The sequence below is a fragment of the Lasiodiplodia theobromae genome (assembly GCF_012971845.1).
Source record: "Lasiodiplodia theobromae strain AM2As chromosome Unknown scaffold_9, whole genome shotgun sequence".
NCBI lineage: Eukaryota > Fungi > Ascomycota > Dothideomycetes > Botryosphaeriales > Botryosphaeriaceae > Lasiodiplodia > Lasiodiplodia theobromae.
The window spans coordinates 40,339-57,826 of record NW_023336585.1 but is presented as its reverse complement, the minus strand read 5'-3'; the positions used below and the strand labels follow the sequence as shown (position 1 = coordinate 57,826).

General features: G+C 56.7%; 8 protein-coding genes across 8 annotated transcripts; 4 read left to right on the top strand and 4 right to left on the bottom strand.

Moving 5' to 3' along the window:
- Window positions 1-183: 183 nt before the first annotated feature.
- LTHEOB_3420 (MFS transporter) lies at window positions 184-2,121 on the top strand (the record flags this gene model as incomplete). The annotated part of the gene is made up of 8 exons (XM_035512342.1): window positions 184-279; window positions 330-401; window positions 451-583; window positions 634-738; window positions 789-1,100; window positions 1,172-1,394; window positions 1,449-1,464; window positions 1,519-2,121. The coding sequence occupies 8 exons, from the start codon at window positions 184-186 to the stop codon at window positions 2,119-2,121; spliced, it is 1,560 nt and encodes a 519-aa protein (XP_035362508.1).
- A 2,308-nt stretch (window positions 2,122-4,429) lies between these two features.
- Window positions 4,430-5,101, top strand: LTHEOB_3419 (Peptidase S26A; the record flags this gene model as incomplete). Its single annotated transcript, XM_035512340.1, has 2 exons — window positions 4,430-4,864; window positions 4,946-5,101. 2 exons carry the CDS (start codon window positions 4,430-4,432, stop codon window positions 5,099-5,101), a joined length of 591 nt encoding a protein of 196 aa, XP_035362507.1.
- A 630-nt stretch (window positions 5,102-5,731) lies between these two features.
- LTHEOB_3418 (Tartrate dehydrogenase decarboxylase) lies at window positions 5,732-6,944 on the bottom strand (the record flags this gene model as incomplete). Its single annotated transcript, XM_035512339.1, has 3 exons — window positions 5,732-6,570; window positions 6,622-6,828; window positions 6,887-6,944. The coding sequence occupies 3 exons, from the start codon at window positions 6,942-6,944 to the stop codon at window positions 5,732-5,734; spliced, it is 1,104 nt and encodes a 367-aa protein (XP_035362506.1).
- A 493-nt stretch (window positions 6,945-7,437) lies between these two features.
- Window positions 7,438-8,321, top strand: LTHEOB_3417 (Glycolipid transfer protein het-c2; the record flags this gene model as incomplete). Its single annotated transcript, XM_035512338.1, has 4 exons — window positions 7,438-7,558; window positions 7,629-7,687; window positions 7,752-7,870; window positions 8,027-8,321. The coding sequence occupies 4 exons, from the start codon at window positions 7,438-7,440 to the stop codon at window positions 8,319-8,321; spliced, it is 594 nt and encodes a 197-aa protein (XP_035362505.1).
- Window positions 8,322-8,968: 647 nt separating this feature from the next.
- LTHEOB_3416 (CT20 family protein) lies at window positions 8,969-10,390 on the bottom strand (the record flags this gene model as incomplete). The annotated part of the gene is made up of 1 exon (XM_035512337.1): window positions 8,969-10,390. The coding sequence occupies one exon, from the start codon at window positions 10,388-10,390 to the stop codon at window positions 8,969-8,971; it is 1,422 nt and encodes a 473-aa protein (XP_035362504.1).
- Window positions 10,391-11,451: 1,061 nt separating this feature from the next.
- On the bottom strand, window positions 11,452-12,297 carry LTHEOB_3415 (Fungal specific transcription factor domain-containing protein; the record flags this gene model as incomplete). Its single annotated transcript, XM_035512336.1, has 1 exon — window positions 11,452-12,297. One exon carries the CDS (start codon window positions 12,295-12,297, stop codon window positions 11,452-11,454), a length of 846 nt encoding a protein of 281 aa, XP_035362503.1.
- Window positions 12,298-13,611: 1,314 nt separating this feature from the next.
- LTHEOB_3414 (Vps52/Sac2 domain protein) lies at window positions 13,612-15,845 on the bottom strand (the record flags this gene model as incomplete). Its single annotated transcript, XM_035512335.1, has 4 exons — window positions 13,612-14,778; window positions 14,838-15,188; window positions 15,265-15,311; window positions 15,368-15,845. 4 exons carry the CDS (start codon window positions 15,843-15,845, stop codon window positions 13,612-13,614), a joined length of 2,043 nt encoding a protein of 680 aa, XP_035362502.1.
- A 334-nt stretch (window positions 15,846-16,179) lies between these two features.
- On the top strand, window positions 16,180-16,905 carry LTHEOB_3413 (Eukaryotic translation initiation factor 5; the record flags this gene model as incomplete). The annotated part of the gene is made up of 4 exons (XM_035512334.1): window positions 16,180-16,197; window positions 16,323-16,589; window positions 16,644-16,776; window positions 16,835-16,905. The coding sequence occupies 4 exons, from the start codon at window positions 16,180-16,182 to the stop codon at window positions 16,903-16,905; spliced, it is 489 nt and encodes a 162-aa protein (XP_035362501.1).
- Window positions 16,906-17,488: the final 583 nt, after the last annotated feature.

Here is a 17,488-nt window from a genome sequence, read left to right as displayed (position 1 = left end):
TCCGCCATGCCGCCCGCGACCCGCGCCTGAAACTCCCCGCAGAGCTATCTTCCGCCACGCTTCCTTATCACCCCCCCGCCGCCTTATCCTCCTGCTCCACCGACCACGTCGCTCGCTTCAATGCTCCGTTGAGATAAACTCCCACAGGCCGCCCAGAGTCTTCCGGACCCCGGACGACCCAAAATGATTCACGATCCTGCCGACGAGCGCTTGCACCGCAAGACGCGCATCCTCTCAACCGTCGCCGCCGTCGTTATTGCCCTCGCTGCCGGAACCAACGTGAGTCCGCCCGTCCCGAGCCCACTCTTGCCTTTCTGACAGATTGCCAGTATGCCTACTCAGCGTGGGCGCCGCAATTCGCGGATAGGCTGCGGCTTACCACGACCCAAAGCAACCTGATCGTAAGCGCCTCAGCTCTCCCACTCTGCGAACAGTTCCTAAGTAAGACAGGGTGCGGCGGGAAACATTGGCATGTATGCCACCGGCATTCCTGTGGGAATGCTGGTTGATAGCAAAGGCCCGCGTCCAGCCGCCTTCCTGGGTGCTGTGCTCTTGATTCTGGGATATTATCCGCTTCAGAAAGGTCCGTCGGCATGTCCGCATCTGCATGAGCGGTGGCTGATATTACAGCAGCCTACGACCATGGTCCCGGCTACATGAGCGTCACGACAATGTCGTTTTTATCTTTTTTGACCGGCGTTGGTAGCTCCTCGGCGTCGGGAGCCGGCCTGAAGACAGGTATGCCTTCTCGGATGCTGCAGGCGTCAATTGATGCTGACATCATGCAGCCGCTCTCAGCTGGCCTCACCACCGCGGCACGGCCACCGCGTTTCCGCTGTCCGCCTTCGGGCTCAGCGCCTTCTTTTTTACCGGAATCTCTCGGATCGCCTTCCCCGGAGATACTTCCAGCTTCCTTCTTCTCCTCTCATTCGCTACCTTTGCTATGGTTTTTGTTGGTGCTTTTTTCTTGCGCATTGTCTCTGGATCAGCATCGTATTCGGCTCTCCCGGTCAGCGAGGCTCGCCCGGAGCAGCACCATCTCCACCGCACCAAGTCAAGGAGCAGCGTTTCTAGCAACAAGAGCTATTATGAAGATGCAGGTAAGCAAAATCATTCATTTGTTCGTCCACGAGATTTGCTCGAGGGCAGCTGCCGACCCAACGCTGCACAGAGAACGAGGTGCCCGATGCGCCGAACAACGAGGCATCCGAGTCCTCCTCCCTCATTTCTGAGCCGGGCGACATACCACCACCGAAAACCACCAGTCATGATGATGATGGACACCACTCACATCGACCAGATATTTCAGGCATTCGTTTGATCCGCACCTTGGAGTGCTGGCAGCTCTTTACCGTTCTCGGTCTGCTGACAGGAATTGGTTTGATGACCATCAAGTAAGTTGCCTGAGAAGCCCGTTGGTGAGTTCATGAATGCTGATTATTTTACAGCAACATTGGTCACGATGTAAGCTTTCCCTACATGCGAAAAGCGCCTCATTGATACTAATTATTTGTCAAGGCGCAAGCACTGTGGTCTCATTACGACGACAGCGTCTCTAAGGAATTCATTGGAGCACAACAACTTGCCCAGGTTTCGATAATTTCCATCGGATCGTTCCTCGGCCGCCTGGCATCTGGAATCGGCTCCGACGGGCTCGTCAAGAAGCTGAACATGTCGCGTTTCTGGTGCCTGGTCGTGTCGGCGCTCATCTTCACCCTGGCCCAGTTCGCGGCCATGAAGGTCGAGAACCCGACGCACCTGTGGGTCGTGTCGGGCCTCACGGGGCTGGGCTACGGCGCGCTGTTCGGCGTGTTCCCGTCCATCGTCGCCGACGCCTTCGGCGTGCACGTCATGACGCAGAACTGGGGCTTCATGACGCTGTCGCCCGTCATCAGCGGCAACGTCTTCAACCTCTGCTACGGCAGCATCTTCGATTCCCACAGCACCCCCATAGACGGCGGCGACCGCGAGTGCACCGAGGGTTTGACCTGCTACAGGTCGGCGTACGGCATCACGTTCGTGTCGAGCATAATAGGCGTCTGTCTGATCTTCTGGACCATGAGCCACGAACGTGCCGTCAAGCGGAAAGAAATGGAGGAGCGGAACTCGCACAATGCTTAGATAGATGTAGTTAACATTTATTGGGAACACGCGGATCAGCTCCTGAATTGCTCTTGTTGAAGCGCATTGGAAAGTGGCGTATTTTAGATCTGTCTTTAAGCCATTGCTTCGTATTGCTTTTCTCTGCTGGATCTTTGCACGAATTTATAGGCGTGTGACTGGGGTTATGGCGGCTTTTTCTCGTCCATTCGTTGAGTCTTTTCTTTCACTTTCATATTTTTTCTTAAGGGAGTCAATTGGAGTCATAATTTACGGGATTGGTTTCGGCTGTCTCCCTCCTTTTTTTTGTATCATCTTTACTTGTAGTCTTTCAACTTAACCTCTTTTTTCTTAGATGGATATTCTAGACGGGGCAAGGATGCCTATGTGACATCGGGTCGTACTAGAGGAAGAGAGAGAGAAATTGTCAGCCTGACACTAACTGATCGCTACTATCCGAGACGTACATTCTTCTTACATTTTCCATCCGTTTCAGGGTGGGGTAAAGGATCTAGCTCCGCATGTATGATGTGACACCGACGAAAAAAGCAGAGAGGAGATGGTGTGGTGGAGGGAGAAGAAGCATTGTCCATTGTTGCTTTGCATTTTCCCCCTCCTCCTGCTTGCTTGCTCGCTTTCAGCAGTCTTGTCTGATGCAACTTCTTCCTTCGTTCCCCTTCCTGCCTGCCTTGCCCACTTGCTGCCTGAATGCTGTGCGTGTGTATCCATCCGTTCATGCTGTCTCGCAAGGCATGTGGCGTTTTGAGACATTGGACTCAAAGTCTTACATCTCGTTCGGAGCCGGCGGCAGAGGGGGTACAAACACCGACCACACACACTCTCTCGCACACGGTACTCCGGGCCAGGAGGGGACGGAAGAGGCGGCAGCATGGGGTGGGGGTGGGAAGAAAGGGAGGGCGGCGGCGGTTACCACCACTGCTGCTGCCACTGCTGCTTCTGCTACTTACTACCGAAGGTATGGGCTGAAAGCTGCTGCCCGCGTCCGGCTGAGGCGAGACACTGTCGCACTTCTGACAGCCCTCAGCGTGCTGTACGACACGCACAGTTCGTTCGGCGGCCGCCGGTCAGACGCTGGCGGCTGTTGGGTGGGTGGGCGTGGTTGGTAAGTAGCCGCTCGCGGATTGGAGGGGAAAGGGGGAAGTGGAGAAGGAAGAAGGGCAATGAAGTTCTGGTGTATCAGTAGCACCAGTGCACGGAGGGAAAGAGGAGGAGGAGGAGGCTCTGGCTCTTTGACGCGTGGTTGGCTCCCCCTCACTGTGGAACAACTTGAGCCGGGTATTGCCATCGCTTGCCTCGTTGTCATGCTTGGGGCAAGGGAGGGAGAGCGGTGCGGAGAAGGGCTTTGGCTTACTACATACGATCTAGGTGACATGAAGCCAGATGGGAAGGTGGAGCCTCAGGCGGGCGTTCCCATCCCCACCCCTCCCTTTGTTCACGGAGCCTTTTTTGGGTGGCGGGCTTTGATCGCCGCCGCGGTGGGGACTTCCGGCCATGGGAGAAGCCTCGCTGGGAGGCTGGGTTGTTGGAATTCCGAATACGTGAGGCGCCCGGGCTCGGGCGTTACAGCCGCGTATTGTAAAGTTTTTCTGCGATGCCCACTCTTCAGGGGGGTGGACGTGCTTTCTGTGACTGAGGCTGTAACAGTGGCGGCGCAGGTTTGTGGTGTTTTTTTCTGCCGGGGAGCGAGAGAGATTGCGAGGCCTTTGCAGATCTCTCTTTGGACACTGACGATCCTCCGAGCCGCAGATACGCGCATCACACAGGCTTGAGTGGAGAAGACAGCAGCAGTCTTCGAATTTGGATCGACAGATGAAAAGACGCCGTCAGAACAAGCGCTCAACTTGAAACGGCTGCGCAGTCGGCCAACAATTGGTCCTCCGGCAAGCTTGTCGCAACCCATATGGATATGTGTGCTTTCAAACAACAAATTGGTCGATTCGATGCGTACTGCTTCATATGAACGCGGATTGCGGTGAGATAGACTGGTGTCTTCGTATGCGGCGGCTCAGCAAAATCAATTGGAGCCGCAAGACTCCGCCGCCGAAACAAAACCTTGCCTTTGGTCGAATAGCTTTCGAAAAGACTACCACAGTGAAAAGCTTTGCTAGGTGTGCGTGAGGCGAGAAATTGATGGTGTTGCGGAGAGTTGCTGCATCACGTCATCACCGGCAACGACTTTTGGCAGCGATGCGGTGTGGAAAGCCGTTGGCTTCCGCCAGAATGTCTCTCTCCACCTCAACCATCAACAAAACCCCCCACCCTTCACCACGGGTCGTACACCGCCCATTAACACTCCCCCGACGCGCCAATGGCGGCGCCCTTTTTCTCGCGCCTCTCGCGCCTCCGACCGTGGGTCCCCTTCGTGCGCAAGTACACCTACTACACGGCGGCGGGCGTGGCGGCCATCGCGTTCCTGCACGACCACGTCTACGAGGTGACGGGCGTCGAGGGCGAGTCGATGGCGCCGACGCTGTCACCGCGGTACCACGACGCCGGCGAGCTGGACCAGGTCTTCTTCAACCGCCTGGTGCCGCCGCAGCTGCTGCGCCGCGGCGACATCATCAGCTTCCGCGCGCCCAACCGCCCCGAGCAGGTCAGCATCAAGCGCCTCGTCGCGCTGCCCGGCGACACGGTAATCACGCGCGGCCGGTACCCGTTCAAGAAGGTCGTCGTGCCGTACAACCATGTCTGGGTCGAGGGCGACAATTGGAGACGCACCGTCGATAGCAATGACTTTGGGCCGGTGAGTCAGGCAGCTGATACATGCCAATTGCCGTGAAAAACGGCATGGAGCTGTCTGCTGACTGTTGCTTTTTTGCTTCAGCTCCCAATGGGCCTGATCAATGGCCGTGCCGAGTATGTCGTTTTGCCTCTGAGTCGGATGGGAAAGGTATCGGATCTCAACGTCAACTTCAAAACGTACTCGAGGGTCATTCCGGCAAAGTTCCCTGCACAACTGCCGCAGGAGTATGCTGACTAAGGATCCGACACTGGCTCAATTGGGCTTGTAACCATGAGTTTATACATGGTTTGTCTCAATTACGAGACCAATGCTACCTGCGTTCACCCAAGGCGCTTTGGCATCGACCATGGTAGAGAGACTGACTGCGCTCCATCCTTCTTGGCACCGCCAAGTCTGCATGAGCGATAGTCCTCATGTCTACGGGAGACCTTGCGCCGGAGCATTCTCATCTTCGTGTCAAAGCTCACCTTGACTCTTGCGTTATAGTTAACCGTGACGCCAGAGCATCTGGACGTTTTGAAATTAGCTAACGAGTGGACAATTCGTTTCAACTCGAATTGCTGAAAGGTACGTATCAATGCTCTCTTTTGCATTGGTATAAAATGCCCTTAAATATCTACATGCAGCGTGATGAAGCAAACGTACGAATAGAACCCGTGTCCGCTGAGTTCACTGAAACGGTGCGGAAAACAACGGCTCCCTCTTCTGAAACTGCTCTTGATCTTTGTCTTTTAGCGATTGCAACTTGCTGGTCCACTGAAAGGGCTAATGTTGGTTTCAGATGCAGATTTGATCCACATGCGGACTGCTTAGACCTGTTGTTGCAGGTCACCACATATCATGTGGCTTGATCCGACTCAGAAAAAATTATGCCTTTCCGATCTTTTCAATCTCGGCACATACAGCCTCAGTGACTTCCTTGGTGTTGCTAGAACCTCCTAGGTCTTTCGTCCTGATACCAGCTCCAGTCACGTTTTCTATAGCCTTCATCAGACTATCGGCAGCAGCCTCTTGGCCTAGCCATCGTACCATCTCGGCAGCACTCCAGAATGCTCCGACTGGATTGGCAATGCCCTTGCCAGCAATGTCAGGTGCACTACCGTGGATGGGCTCGAACATGCTGGGATTCTTCCTGGTAGGGTCGAGGTTGCTGGAAGGCGCAATGCCGATGCTGCCTGACAGGGCGGCGGCCAGGTCGGTCAAGATGTCGGCGTGCAGGTTCGTAGCCACTATGGTATCCAGCGACGTCGGGTTCAGGACCATGCGGACGGTCATGGCATCGACCAGCATCTTGTCCGTCTCGACGTCGGGATACTCTTTCTTGATTTCGAAGAAGATCTTGTCCCAGAGCACCATGCCGTGGCGCTGGGCGTTGCTCTTGGTGACCATGGTGAGCTTCTTGCGGGGCCGGCTGCGGGCCGTCTCGAAGGCGAAGCGCATGATGCGCTCGATGCCCACCTGGGTGAAGATGGAGACCTCGGTGGCGATGGCGTGGCCGGAATGCTCGTGAGACGTGCCGCCTTGGCCCGAGTACTCGCCCTCGCTGTTCTCGCGGACGAAGACCCAGTCCAGGTCCTCGCGCTTGCAGTTGGCGAGGGGCGAGGTGGTGCCGGGGAGGATGTGGTTGGGCCTCAGGTTGACATACTGGTTCAAGGCCTTGCGGATGGGGAGGATGAGATTCCAGAGCGAGATGTGGTCAGGAACGTCTGCAGCAGGAAGGTCAGCATTTGTTGGGTATGCAGACGGGGCTCACTGACCGGGAGAGCCGACGGCGCCAAAGTAGATGGCGTCGTATTTCTTCAGCTGCTCCAGGCCATCTTCGGGCATGTACCAGCCGCGCTTGAGGTAATTGTTGCTGCTCCAATCGAACTCGGTGAACTCAAAGTAAAAGGATCGGTGGACGTCGGAGAGCTTCTTCAGCACCTGCACGGCGGCCTCGGTGATCTCCGTGCCGATTCCGTCACCTGAAGAAGCGTCATCATCAGTTGGGCGCATGGGGCACAGGGTGGAGTATGTACGTACCGGGGATGGAGGCGATGCGGTACAGACGCTCGGTCTGGGCGATGTGGCTCGGCGACATGGCGTATATTAAGGGATGTGGGCAAAACACAATGTGAGATTGCGATGGAGCAGCAGCTCAGCAGCTCTATTTATGACGTGTGGAGAAGGAGCTCGTCGTCGAACAACTTTGAACCGACGGCGGGGCGATGCGGCTCAAAGATGTGCCGCGGCAACGCTGGGCGGGGGCCTGCTTCCTCAATTGCCGTTTACACATTGCTGCTGCTGCTTCTGCTAGAAGGGCAATGGTCGTCAGCTCGAACGAGTGGATGGGGCGATCGGCACGATGCGCTTGTTTCGCGGCACGGCGATGGTCGCGCCCCGCGTCATGCCGCCCCACCAGGGTCTCCATTCACCGCTGGCCCAGCCGTAGCTAAAGCTAGGCCCGCGACGCCTGTAGACACATCGCCCCTCCCTGACTGCCCTAACTACTACTACTTCTCTCCTGCCGCTTCCCGTCCTCGACTCCATTCACACCAGCTCCAATTGCAAATCCAACCAACCACACCGCCACCATGACCTTCTTCGACACCATCCAGAAGTCCTTCGTCGACGTCCCTGTCGACGCCGCCAACGAGAACGCCATCCACACCAGCGAGTTCCTCGATGCCTCCGAGTCGCTCACCACCCTCTTCGGTAACCCGGCCTCCCGCTCCCAAATCGTCTTCCAATGCACCGGGCTAACCCAACTTACCCCGCCAAACAGATGTCCTGGGCTCTGCCGCCTTCAAGCCCGTCAAGTCGGACATGACCGGCAACATCACCGTACGCCCACCCCGCACCACCACCTCCTCCCCCTCCCGAACATCCCATAACTGAGTGTGGACAGAAACTCCGCAACCGCCAGGTCGAGAAGCCCGGCGAGAGCCAGACGCTGCAGGAGCTCGTCGTCAACGAGATCAAGGAGAAGAAGCACACTGCCGCCGAGGGTCTCCTGTGGCTGACCCGGTAAGTCCTTGCAAAGCAACATTCCAAGCTTCATTGCTTCGTCCTTCTCCCCTCGCCCTTTCTCGAGCCCCCCACCACCCCTCCCCCCCTTCACGCCACCGACCACCCACCACACAACAACAACAACAAACCCCCCACGCTAACCTCCCTCTCCAGCGGCCTCGACTTCACCGCGCAGGCGCTGCGCGAGAACATCAAGAACCCGAGCCAGGAGCTGTCGGACTCGTTCCGCGCGGCCTACGGCAACACGCTCAAGCCGCACCACTCGTTCGTCATCAAGCCCATCTTCAGCGCCGCCATGAGCGCCACCCCTTACCGCAAGGACTTTTACGCCAAGCTGGGCGACGACGAGGCAAAGGTCCAGCAGCAGCTCGAGCAGTGGCTCGCCGCCCTCGAGCGCATCGTCGCCATCATCAAGGCCTTCCAGGAGAAGAAGGAGGCGAAGTGGTAAACAGCGAAATCGGAATGTGGAAAGCGAAAGCGAAATGATAAAGAAAGCGCAAATGTTCTTTTTTCTTTTCTCTCGGTTGTGTGAGAGAGAGTAGTGTTTGGCACCGACATGATCGTTATATGTTGTATCAAGAATATCGAATCAGTGTGACCACAATTATATCATGATGATAACTGGAAGCACATTGCTGCGTTAGTGCTACGTAGTGGATAGAGAGAGAGAGCTCCACGGCTGGCATCGAGAGAATACACGACATTATTGCCAGAGACGGTGGCGCTCTCTCTCTCTCTTTTGCGCTGATGAGATGTCGTGTGCAGTGGGGGGCGCAGGCAGACATACGCCAGCAGCCCCCATCGTCCGAGCGTAGAGCATCGAGATCGAGCTGAACCCCATATTTCTGGGTGTCGATCAGCAATTCACCAGAGTGGACATAGCTCAAAGATCCGAGAGCTAGCTCAGCATGTGTGGTAGTAGTAGTGGTGGTGATTGATTCATATGCTGCCTTGGATGATTGAAGAAGCAGTGGGTATCTTTTCAAGAAAATTTAAAAAAGCAACGGCTATGGCAGTAAGTTAGAAGAAACATTAAGAGGGGGGCAGGGCAGGGCAATGGTACTACATCAGCAGCAAACTAGGACCCTGTCTTTTTTACTTCTTCCGACCACTAGTCCTCTTATTCCCTCCGCCGCCACCTTTCGCCGCAGTCTTCCTGCCACGTGCCGCTCTGCTGCCGCTGTCCTTAGCCGGCGGCGTCTCATCTTCGTCCTCCTCGCTACTACTCTCCTCTTCCTCGTCGTCGTCCTCGTCCTCTTCTTCCGCCTCGGCCGACTGCGCCTTGTTAGCGTTACTACTTCCGCGCCCCGTCGTCGTCGTCGCCGCCCTGCCGCTCCTGCTACGCGCCGCTGCCGCGGCCCTCATGCCGCCTTTTGCACCACCCGCTCCTCCCTTCGCGCCTCTGCCTCCGGCTGCCGCGGGCGAGCCGGCGTGCGAGCGACCGCCGCCGGTGCCGCCGTCGTCCGTGTCGACGGCTTCTGCCGTGGCATCTTGCGGCTGTTCGATGGCGCTGGCTGTTGTTAGCGTGGGTGCCGGGTCGCCGACTTTGGGGAGGAGTTCCGGGCAGGCGGGCGGGCTCTCGCTGCGCTGTTTGCTGGCGTTGTTGACGACGATGACGCGTGGGGATGGTTTGCGTCTGCCGCGCCTGCTATCACCGCTGCTCTCTGTTGGATCGGTGGTGGCGTCTGGCGCGCTGGTAACGCCGCTGCCGCCGCTGGCTGCTGCGGGGGGAGCGGCGGTAGAAGAAGTAGAAGAAGAAGAGCCTGGGTGATTGGTAGCGACCCGGCGATCCCACATCAGCTGCGCGTAGTCGTCGTCCGGCAGCTGGAACCACGGGCCCTCGTCGACCTCGACATCGTCGTCGTCGTCCTCCTCCTCCTCAGAGCTGTCCTCCTCCTCTTCTTTGTCGGCCTCCTCTTCCCCCTCCTCGTCCGCGGACGCCGTAGCAGCGTCTCGCATCTCGACGTCGGCGTCCCCTCCCCTCCTCCTCTTCCGGCTTTTCCTGCTAGGCACGGCAACAGCAACGGCATACCCGCGGTCCGCGACGTCGGGCCACCCAGCGAGGGCGTGCGCGTTCTCGCGCTCGTCCAGGGCCTCGAGGTCGTAGAGCTCGGCCAGCTTCTTCCAGATGCCGGGGATGCGCGTGTGGTGGGCGTTGTTGTTGTAGTTGTGCGTCGAATGGTGATAACCTCCACCACCACTTGTACCACCACCTCCTCCTCCTCCTCCCTGCGGCAGCATCTGGTAGCTGAAACCTTCGCGCGTCATCGACGACGCGATCTGGATCATGTGCATGTGCTTGTGCAGCCCCGTCGGCTTCCACCGGATCAGGTTCTTGAACAGCGACGTCTCCTGGTCGTCCGTCCATGGGTCGTTGAGGATCGTCTCGGCGGAGATGGCCGCCGCGTTGGCGCTCGTGGCTCCGCCAGCAGGTGGCAGGTCTTTGGTCGGCGTCTTGCTGGGCGTCGACGCGTGCGGCGTCGCGGCGGTCTGTTTGGCGCGTTTCTTCGGCGGCATGGTGGGTGGTGTGTTGTAGGAGGGTTGGGCGTTTGGAGCGGTGGGTCAATTGGAAGTAGCAAGGCGTCGTCTACCTGGGGGGTTTCGATGGGATTGGGAGAACCGTGATGGCGGGGGCGCGAGGTGAGGATTGAATGATGGCGGTGGTTGTGTGAGGGACAGAGCTCTGCTCAAGCTCGAGCACCCATGCAGGGCTGAGGAAAGTTCCCCCGAAGTGGCGCCCCGCTTCTTCCCGCGTCCAACGGCAGATTTTCGCAACATCGTCATTGATTGCTGATGCCGACATTTTTTCGGTAACCATTTTCCTCAAGCCTATCTCGTAGACGATGGGAAAGTCACGCCATGCGTGCTGACTCGCCGGAAGCGGCTAAATATGGCAATCACGTCGGGCTCGCAAGGAGCCTGTCCCAAATCGCTCATGAACTCCTCCGAGGATCTGCAAGGTTGGGCACAACTCATGCGTTATTTTCTTTTGCTACGTATAACGGAAATGTCTGACGGGAGATCGACACGCTCGTCCCAGGCGCATGGGAAACGCTTGGCTCTCACTTGACGCGGGGCGAAGCGCCATGGGCTGAAATGGTGCCATGGTTTAGCCCTGTTGAGTCAACGATGAAGATCCGCGTGTCATGAGACGTTGTCCATGGTAAATGTCTCAGATTCGCGCTGTCGGGGCACTCGCGCTAGTAGCATTGTGGGCACTTAGCCTTGCTGATAGTCAAATTCTAGCAGGGCATTGGCCAAATGCTCCACATAAAGTATAGTTGCTTTCCACAGCGAAGAGACCACAAGAGAAGTGGCTGGAATTGAGTTCTCCTGGTAATCATCTACAAGCATGAAGATCAAATGATATGCGAAGTTCTAGATTGACTGGTATCGATTACTAACGCGCCAAAGAGCAAGGACAAAGTCTAGCAAACTGATATAAGAGCCATCCAAAACCAATCTTGACATGCGGAAATCATGCTAACGATCTAAGCAAACAAGAAAACGAAAACTTAGGAGATCCCAAGCCTGTACAAGCCCCATCTTCCTACTCACAGCCCGCCTCCGCATCTCGCCTAATACGTCAAAGAGACACACTTGCCCCTCCACTTCTCCGTGTTCAAAACGGCCTCCTCCCAAATCCAAGCCGCAACATCGTCCCTAGTCGTCGTATACCCCACCGCCGGGCCAGGCGCACGCTCCGACTTCTCCGTCGCAGGCTCCCACCCAACCCGCAGCGCCTGCCGGCCCTTGGCCTCGCCATCAACCAGCAGCGACGGCCGCACGATAACAAAATCGCGCAGGGTCCCCTCCCGCGTGGCCGCGACGACGCGGTCCTCCATGGCGCGCTTGTCGTCGTGCGGGATCTTGCCGAGCCAGTGGTACAGCGGCAGGAACAGCAGCGGCACGTCGCGCTGCAGCCGGCTGATGCCCGTCGTGCTAATCGTAATCATGACGGGCTTCTTCTCCTGCTCCGCCGCTCCAGAAGAACGCACCCTATACCCCTCCGCCAGCAGCCCCCGCAGCGCCTCCTCGACGCCCTGCGCCGCGCTCTCGCAGATGTGCGGGTTGTCGATCGTCGCCGGCGTGCGCAGGCTCCACTGCAGCTTCGGCGCGCCGCCGATGCCGCTAATAATGAAATCGACCAGCGTCTTTTCCTCGGCGCCGCGACCGGGGACGCTGGTGAGGAGGGACCGCATGGCACCGGCGTCGGACGCGCTGCCGGCGACGATGGTCAGGTTGCGGTCGACGACGTCGGCGGCGACGCCGGCGGTCGAGATCAGCGCCGTGCGCAGCTTGGCCGGGGTGCGGGCCAGCGCGGTGCAGTGGTGGCCTGCCGTCAGGGCGCGGGCGAGGACGGGGAGCGTGCAGCCGCCGGTGGCGCCGAGGAAGGCGATGGTTTGGGTGGTGGTGGTGGACATTGTTGTGGTGTTGCTGTTGTTGTTGTTGAGATTGATGGCTGAAAAAGGCTGTTGTTGCCGGGAATCGAGAAATTGCTGTTTGCTCGGTGGTGTTGGAGACTGTGGTGTTGATTGTGGTGGTGGCCTTTCACTTCTCCGTCTCATCCCAGCTCTTTTATAATCATGGTGGGCATGATTGTCCATGCTGCGCCTCGCACGGGCTGGTAAGCCATGTTGCTGTGAAGTTGCTCCATCCTCCTCTGTAATTGCTCCATAACCTGGACGGCGAGTTGAGCCTCGCAGGAGACGGGGCGTCGTGACGGTTAAATCGGGGGAACGATGCGGTCGGTCGGCATGATTATTGCTCCGTCTGGGTTCCCGAAATGGGCTAGCTGATGATGACGCAGCAGCTTTTAGCCGTTCGAAGGTTAGCGCGACGCCTGCGTTGTGGCTTGTGATGATCCTTCGAAGAATCCTCCCATCCGCAGGCAGTTGCACAGCAAATCATGTTGTAGAATTTGCCAGGGGTAGAGTGCGCATGCGTTGCTCACTGAAGGCAGACATCACAATCCTAGGCAGACGGGGTCAACTTTCGACATGCCGATGATGCCGACACTACATCTGCATAGCTTCTTGAGCATTGGAACGGGCGAAGCATGCTTGCACATTACCCCGAGAAGCTGCTGTCCCAACAAGCTCTCAATCTCGATCGCGATTTTACAAAGGGCCATTGCAACCGAAGGCCAGCGTGAATTTATTTCCTATCAGACGGCTGCCCAAGCTCGTTGTGGGTGATCGAAGCAATCATTCTAACTTGGATGTGGAATTAACAATTATGCTTTCGATAGCTTCAACTGCCTATATAGGTCAGTCGAGTGTTGCTTCTCAAAGATTGCGAAAGGTTACCTCTTCTGGGGAGCCATGCATAGTCACCCTTGTCCTAAGACCCTGCTCTGCTTCCCGTTGGCCTCCGGCTCTGATACTAATCTGTACATTCTTCAACCACCTCCCCGATCTTTCTCCACTACAGGGAAACCCAGCCTTGGAGTCAAGTCAATGCTATCGATGTACTGGATGAGGTGTTCACGTTAGCTCAACAGTTATAGAGTTCAAGACTACTGAATAAACTCTCGGCCCCGCATTTAGTTGGCGTCGCTCCCGCCTTTCTAACGCTGGATAGACTGGCACGCTACCAGCTTCCCCCACCTCCAGAGTAGTAGCACAGGAGCACAGACCAACAGCCGGATACTGACTTCTGCAAAATGCTGGAAGCACCTAAGAAGCAAAAATGCATCTCTTGATTAAAGGTTTCAATAAATGATTCGAAGCGCTCTCTCAGGCGCCTTCTTTATGCTGATCCCGAAGCTCGACAAAATACGTCCGCATCTCCTCTGCTAATCTTCCACCCGTACCCTCCAAAATCGTGCCGACCAGACTGTAATTGTTGAACAGGAAGCGCTCTTTCTTTCGCTGTTCTGCAATTCCCTTGCTCCGCTTCTGCAGGTACGCCTCATACTCAATACGCAGGCGCCACAAACTGTTCGAAACAGGCTCGTCATCTGCCGCCTCAGAACTCAGTGCCAAAACGCCATGAAGGAAGTTGGCGAAGCGTTGTGTCAAGGCGACCGGCGCCGTGCTTTGAGCGTCAGAGGCGGATGTAGATGAAGACGCCAGTATGCTAGTGGACGCTGCCGGGCGACCAGGCAATGATGCTGTCAGTGCCTGTATGGACTTGCAATGAGTATCCATGACTTGCTGGAAGCGTGGCCAGAGTAGCATGTTGGTGCCGTTGATGTAGCCTTCAGCGGCAGGCACCTTGCGGCGTTGCATCTCAAAAGCAAAGTGTTGGTTCAGACGCACGCTCAGCAGAATGCCCAGGGCATCCATCGACGTGTCGATCAGTGACTTTGTGAGTTGCCGGCCAAGAGCGAAGGTCGGCTCAAATATTTGAGCAAACGTACGACCAATTTCATGATAGGATTGGGACGGAGAGAAGTAGGATGTTAGGAAAGTGTACTCAAACGCTGCATTGTCAATAAGTGCGATGTTGAAGGTATGGAATGGTAGTTCCAGATAATGCGTTGCTTTGTCTTCTTCGAGAACGTGTAACGTCAGAGCGTTGTGGTGTGACCCTCTGAGCAGATCGAGCCGCCTGCCAATGGAAAAGGCGTCGTGTGGGGTTGTGGGAACTTTCGCGCTGCTCAACATGGCACCACGCCTTTGGTTCTCTGAGCCCATGGCATCGTGCTGATCAATTACATGTAGCTTGACTTTCTGAAGAGCTTCGTGGTAGCGCGTAAAGTGGTTGAGATAATACCAACGCATCGTATTGACATACGCCTGGCAGAGCTCGTCGGCAAGCTTCTTCTGATGGCGAGCCAGAAAGGCATAGAGGTCCTTGTATTTCAGGAAGCCTTGCTGCTGAATGATCTGCGCGTTGATGCTCGGCGATCTGAGCGCTTTGATCTGCGCAACTATATAGTCACGGACGCGCTCGACAGCCTTTATTTATAGAAAGCTAAATCAGCTTGTGTGGGGAAGAATAATTGGAAGCAAATTACCTTGTTCGTCAAGTCTACAAGAAGTGGTTTTAGATCATTGAGTGCCTTGATCTTACTATCGTCATTCGACTTAGCATTGACAACCTTTGATCGCTTCTCGAGCTCCTGCAGGGCCTTTGAGAAGCTTTCATCCACCGGCCCTTCCGCTATGCGTCGGACAACGGCGGGGGATATGCTGTTCTCCTCAACTGCGGGGCCCAATAGCTTCTCCACCACTTTCCGGTTTTCTAGTTTCGTGGTGAGGCTGAGCGAGCGGTTTTGCAACGTTTCGATTTCCGCGGACACGGCACCCAGGTCAGCCTGGAACCCTGTGAGGTAAGTTTCGACCGACTTGAGCACTTCATCACAGGCCTGGACGCAATCAGCTTGACGGCACAGCGAGCACATTGCGGCTACACAGAATAATATTTTCTCGTGGTAGACATACCGTCACAGAGCGATGCAGGTCCTCAAACTTGTCACTGGCCTGCGTGTCTGATCACATGTTCGCATGAGCATAATCCGGCAGGGGCGAGCTAGGGCAAACGTACATTCCTCGACGGATTCGGCGCTGCGGGCTTGCACACCAGTGGGTTGCCGTGGCGGTTCGCATTCTGCATTTGCAAACGCAGCTAGGCTCAAACCACCAAAATCAATGTTCTCTGCGATTTCCGATGGACGTTCCACCGCAGCTCCAGCCGACTCGTCATTCTGCTCGGGGAGCTGGCGTTTCGGCGGCCCTCCTAGGATGTCCTCGAGCACCTTTTGCGGATCGGGAACGTCGGCGGGCGGCGAGCTGTTGATCTGCACGCGCAGGCCAGAGCCATTGGGGAGGCGGCCCTGGTTAGGGAGGCTCGAGGTGGACGAGGTGGGCGACAGCAGCGACAGCGACGAGGAGCGCGGGTTGACTCCGGAGCGCTGGGGCAGCGGGGTCAGGTACGGGCGGCGATTAGGGGCAGGCGAGTAGGAGCGGGCGGGCGAGGGCGAGGGCGCGGGCGAAGGCTGCGCCGAGTGCGAGGCGAACCACATCACGGCAGCGTTCGGGCGTGGGGCATGGTGTTCGCGGGCCGCGGGAGAGGGCGTCGCGTTGGTGGCCGGGGGAGCTGGGGCTGGAGCGTGCCTGCACACGGCTGCGGCTTGGGGCAACCTGGCACGGGCGCGGCCGCTGGCCCAATGGGTCGACGGCGATTTGGTTGTTCCGGCAGGCTAGCGCCCGGCAGTCTTTTCCCCTCCTCTGTCCAAACAGAAATCGCACAACAACTCTCCATCCTTCTACTCGACCCCTCATCACCTGCCACTCCTCTCCGCCCGTTTCTTCCTCTCCCGCAAGCCTCGTCGCACCACCAGCTTTCCCACCTACACAATGGCCGACGACGCCCAGGTACGTGCCATCACCCAGGATTTTTTTCCTCGCCTGCCCCACCTTTTATCGATTATTGTTGCGCCCGACGCTGCGCACTCGACATTCGACTCGCCACGACAACGCCTGCTAACTCGCGCCTGCAGCATGAGCACACCTTCGAGAGCGCCGATGCCGGTGCCTCTCTCACCTTCCCCATGCAGTGCTCTGCCCTGAGGAAGAACGGCCACGTCGTCATCAAGCAGCGTCCCTGCAAGATCGTCGAAATGTCCACCTCCAAGACCGGCAAGCACGGTCACGCCAAGGTCCACCTTGTCGCCATCGACATCTTCACCGGCAAGAAGCTTGAGGATCTTTCCCCGTCCACCCACAACATGGAGGTCCCCAACGTCAGGCGCACTGAGTACCAGCTCGTAAGTTGCCGCCAGCCAAGATTCGCTTGTGCCCCACTCTGACATAATCTGCAGCTTGATGTCACCGACGATGGTTTCCTTTCCCTCATGTCCGACGACGGCTCCACCAAGGACGATGTCAAGCTTCCCGACGGCGAGGTTGGTGAGAAGATCAACAAGCTGTTCTCTGAGGAGGGCAAGGACACCAGTAAGTTGCTCTGAAATTGCACCGACCAGGCAACATGATAGCTAACGCTTTCTCTCAGACGTCATTGTTCTGACCGCCATGGGTGAGGAGGCCTGCATTGACGCCAAGGAGGCTCCCAAGGGCGCTTAAACATTTTTCTCCTTGGAAAGTTAAGCAGAAGGGGCCAGAATTGGAGCACGCCCCCCTACTCGAGCGCTTTGCACGACAGCTCATGCTCTTTGAAAGCGGAGCATGTGCGTGTTGTGTCGTAGCATCGAAGCAGCGGCAGTTTCAATTTTGATCCTTGAACGGTCGCTTGAGGCCGGTAGGAGTGGATTTGGTCTTTTTGCGCGAATTACATTAGCTGGGGCAGCGCTGCGATATGAAAACATACCGGCTCCAAAAATCATAACGATGTCACGGAAAATAGACGTCTTCGTTCTTCGCTCGAGTGATGTGTGCACTATCTTTCGATTTGATCTCCGGAATGTGGAGGAAACAATCCCCGCAATTGACCTTTGGAACAGAGTGACGACATATTACCGATCTGATCAGGAAAGTGGAATGATTTCTTGCTCCACCGCGAGTTACAACATCCGTCCTAAAGCTACTTGACATTAGCTGTTGAAGTCTACGTCTTCATGGTTTTGTTGTGATCTCAGAATCTACACCCAAGACCATAAAGCCCATCATTCCCGGAGAAAGTATCAATCCAGTCACACGGAGTCAGCTC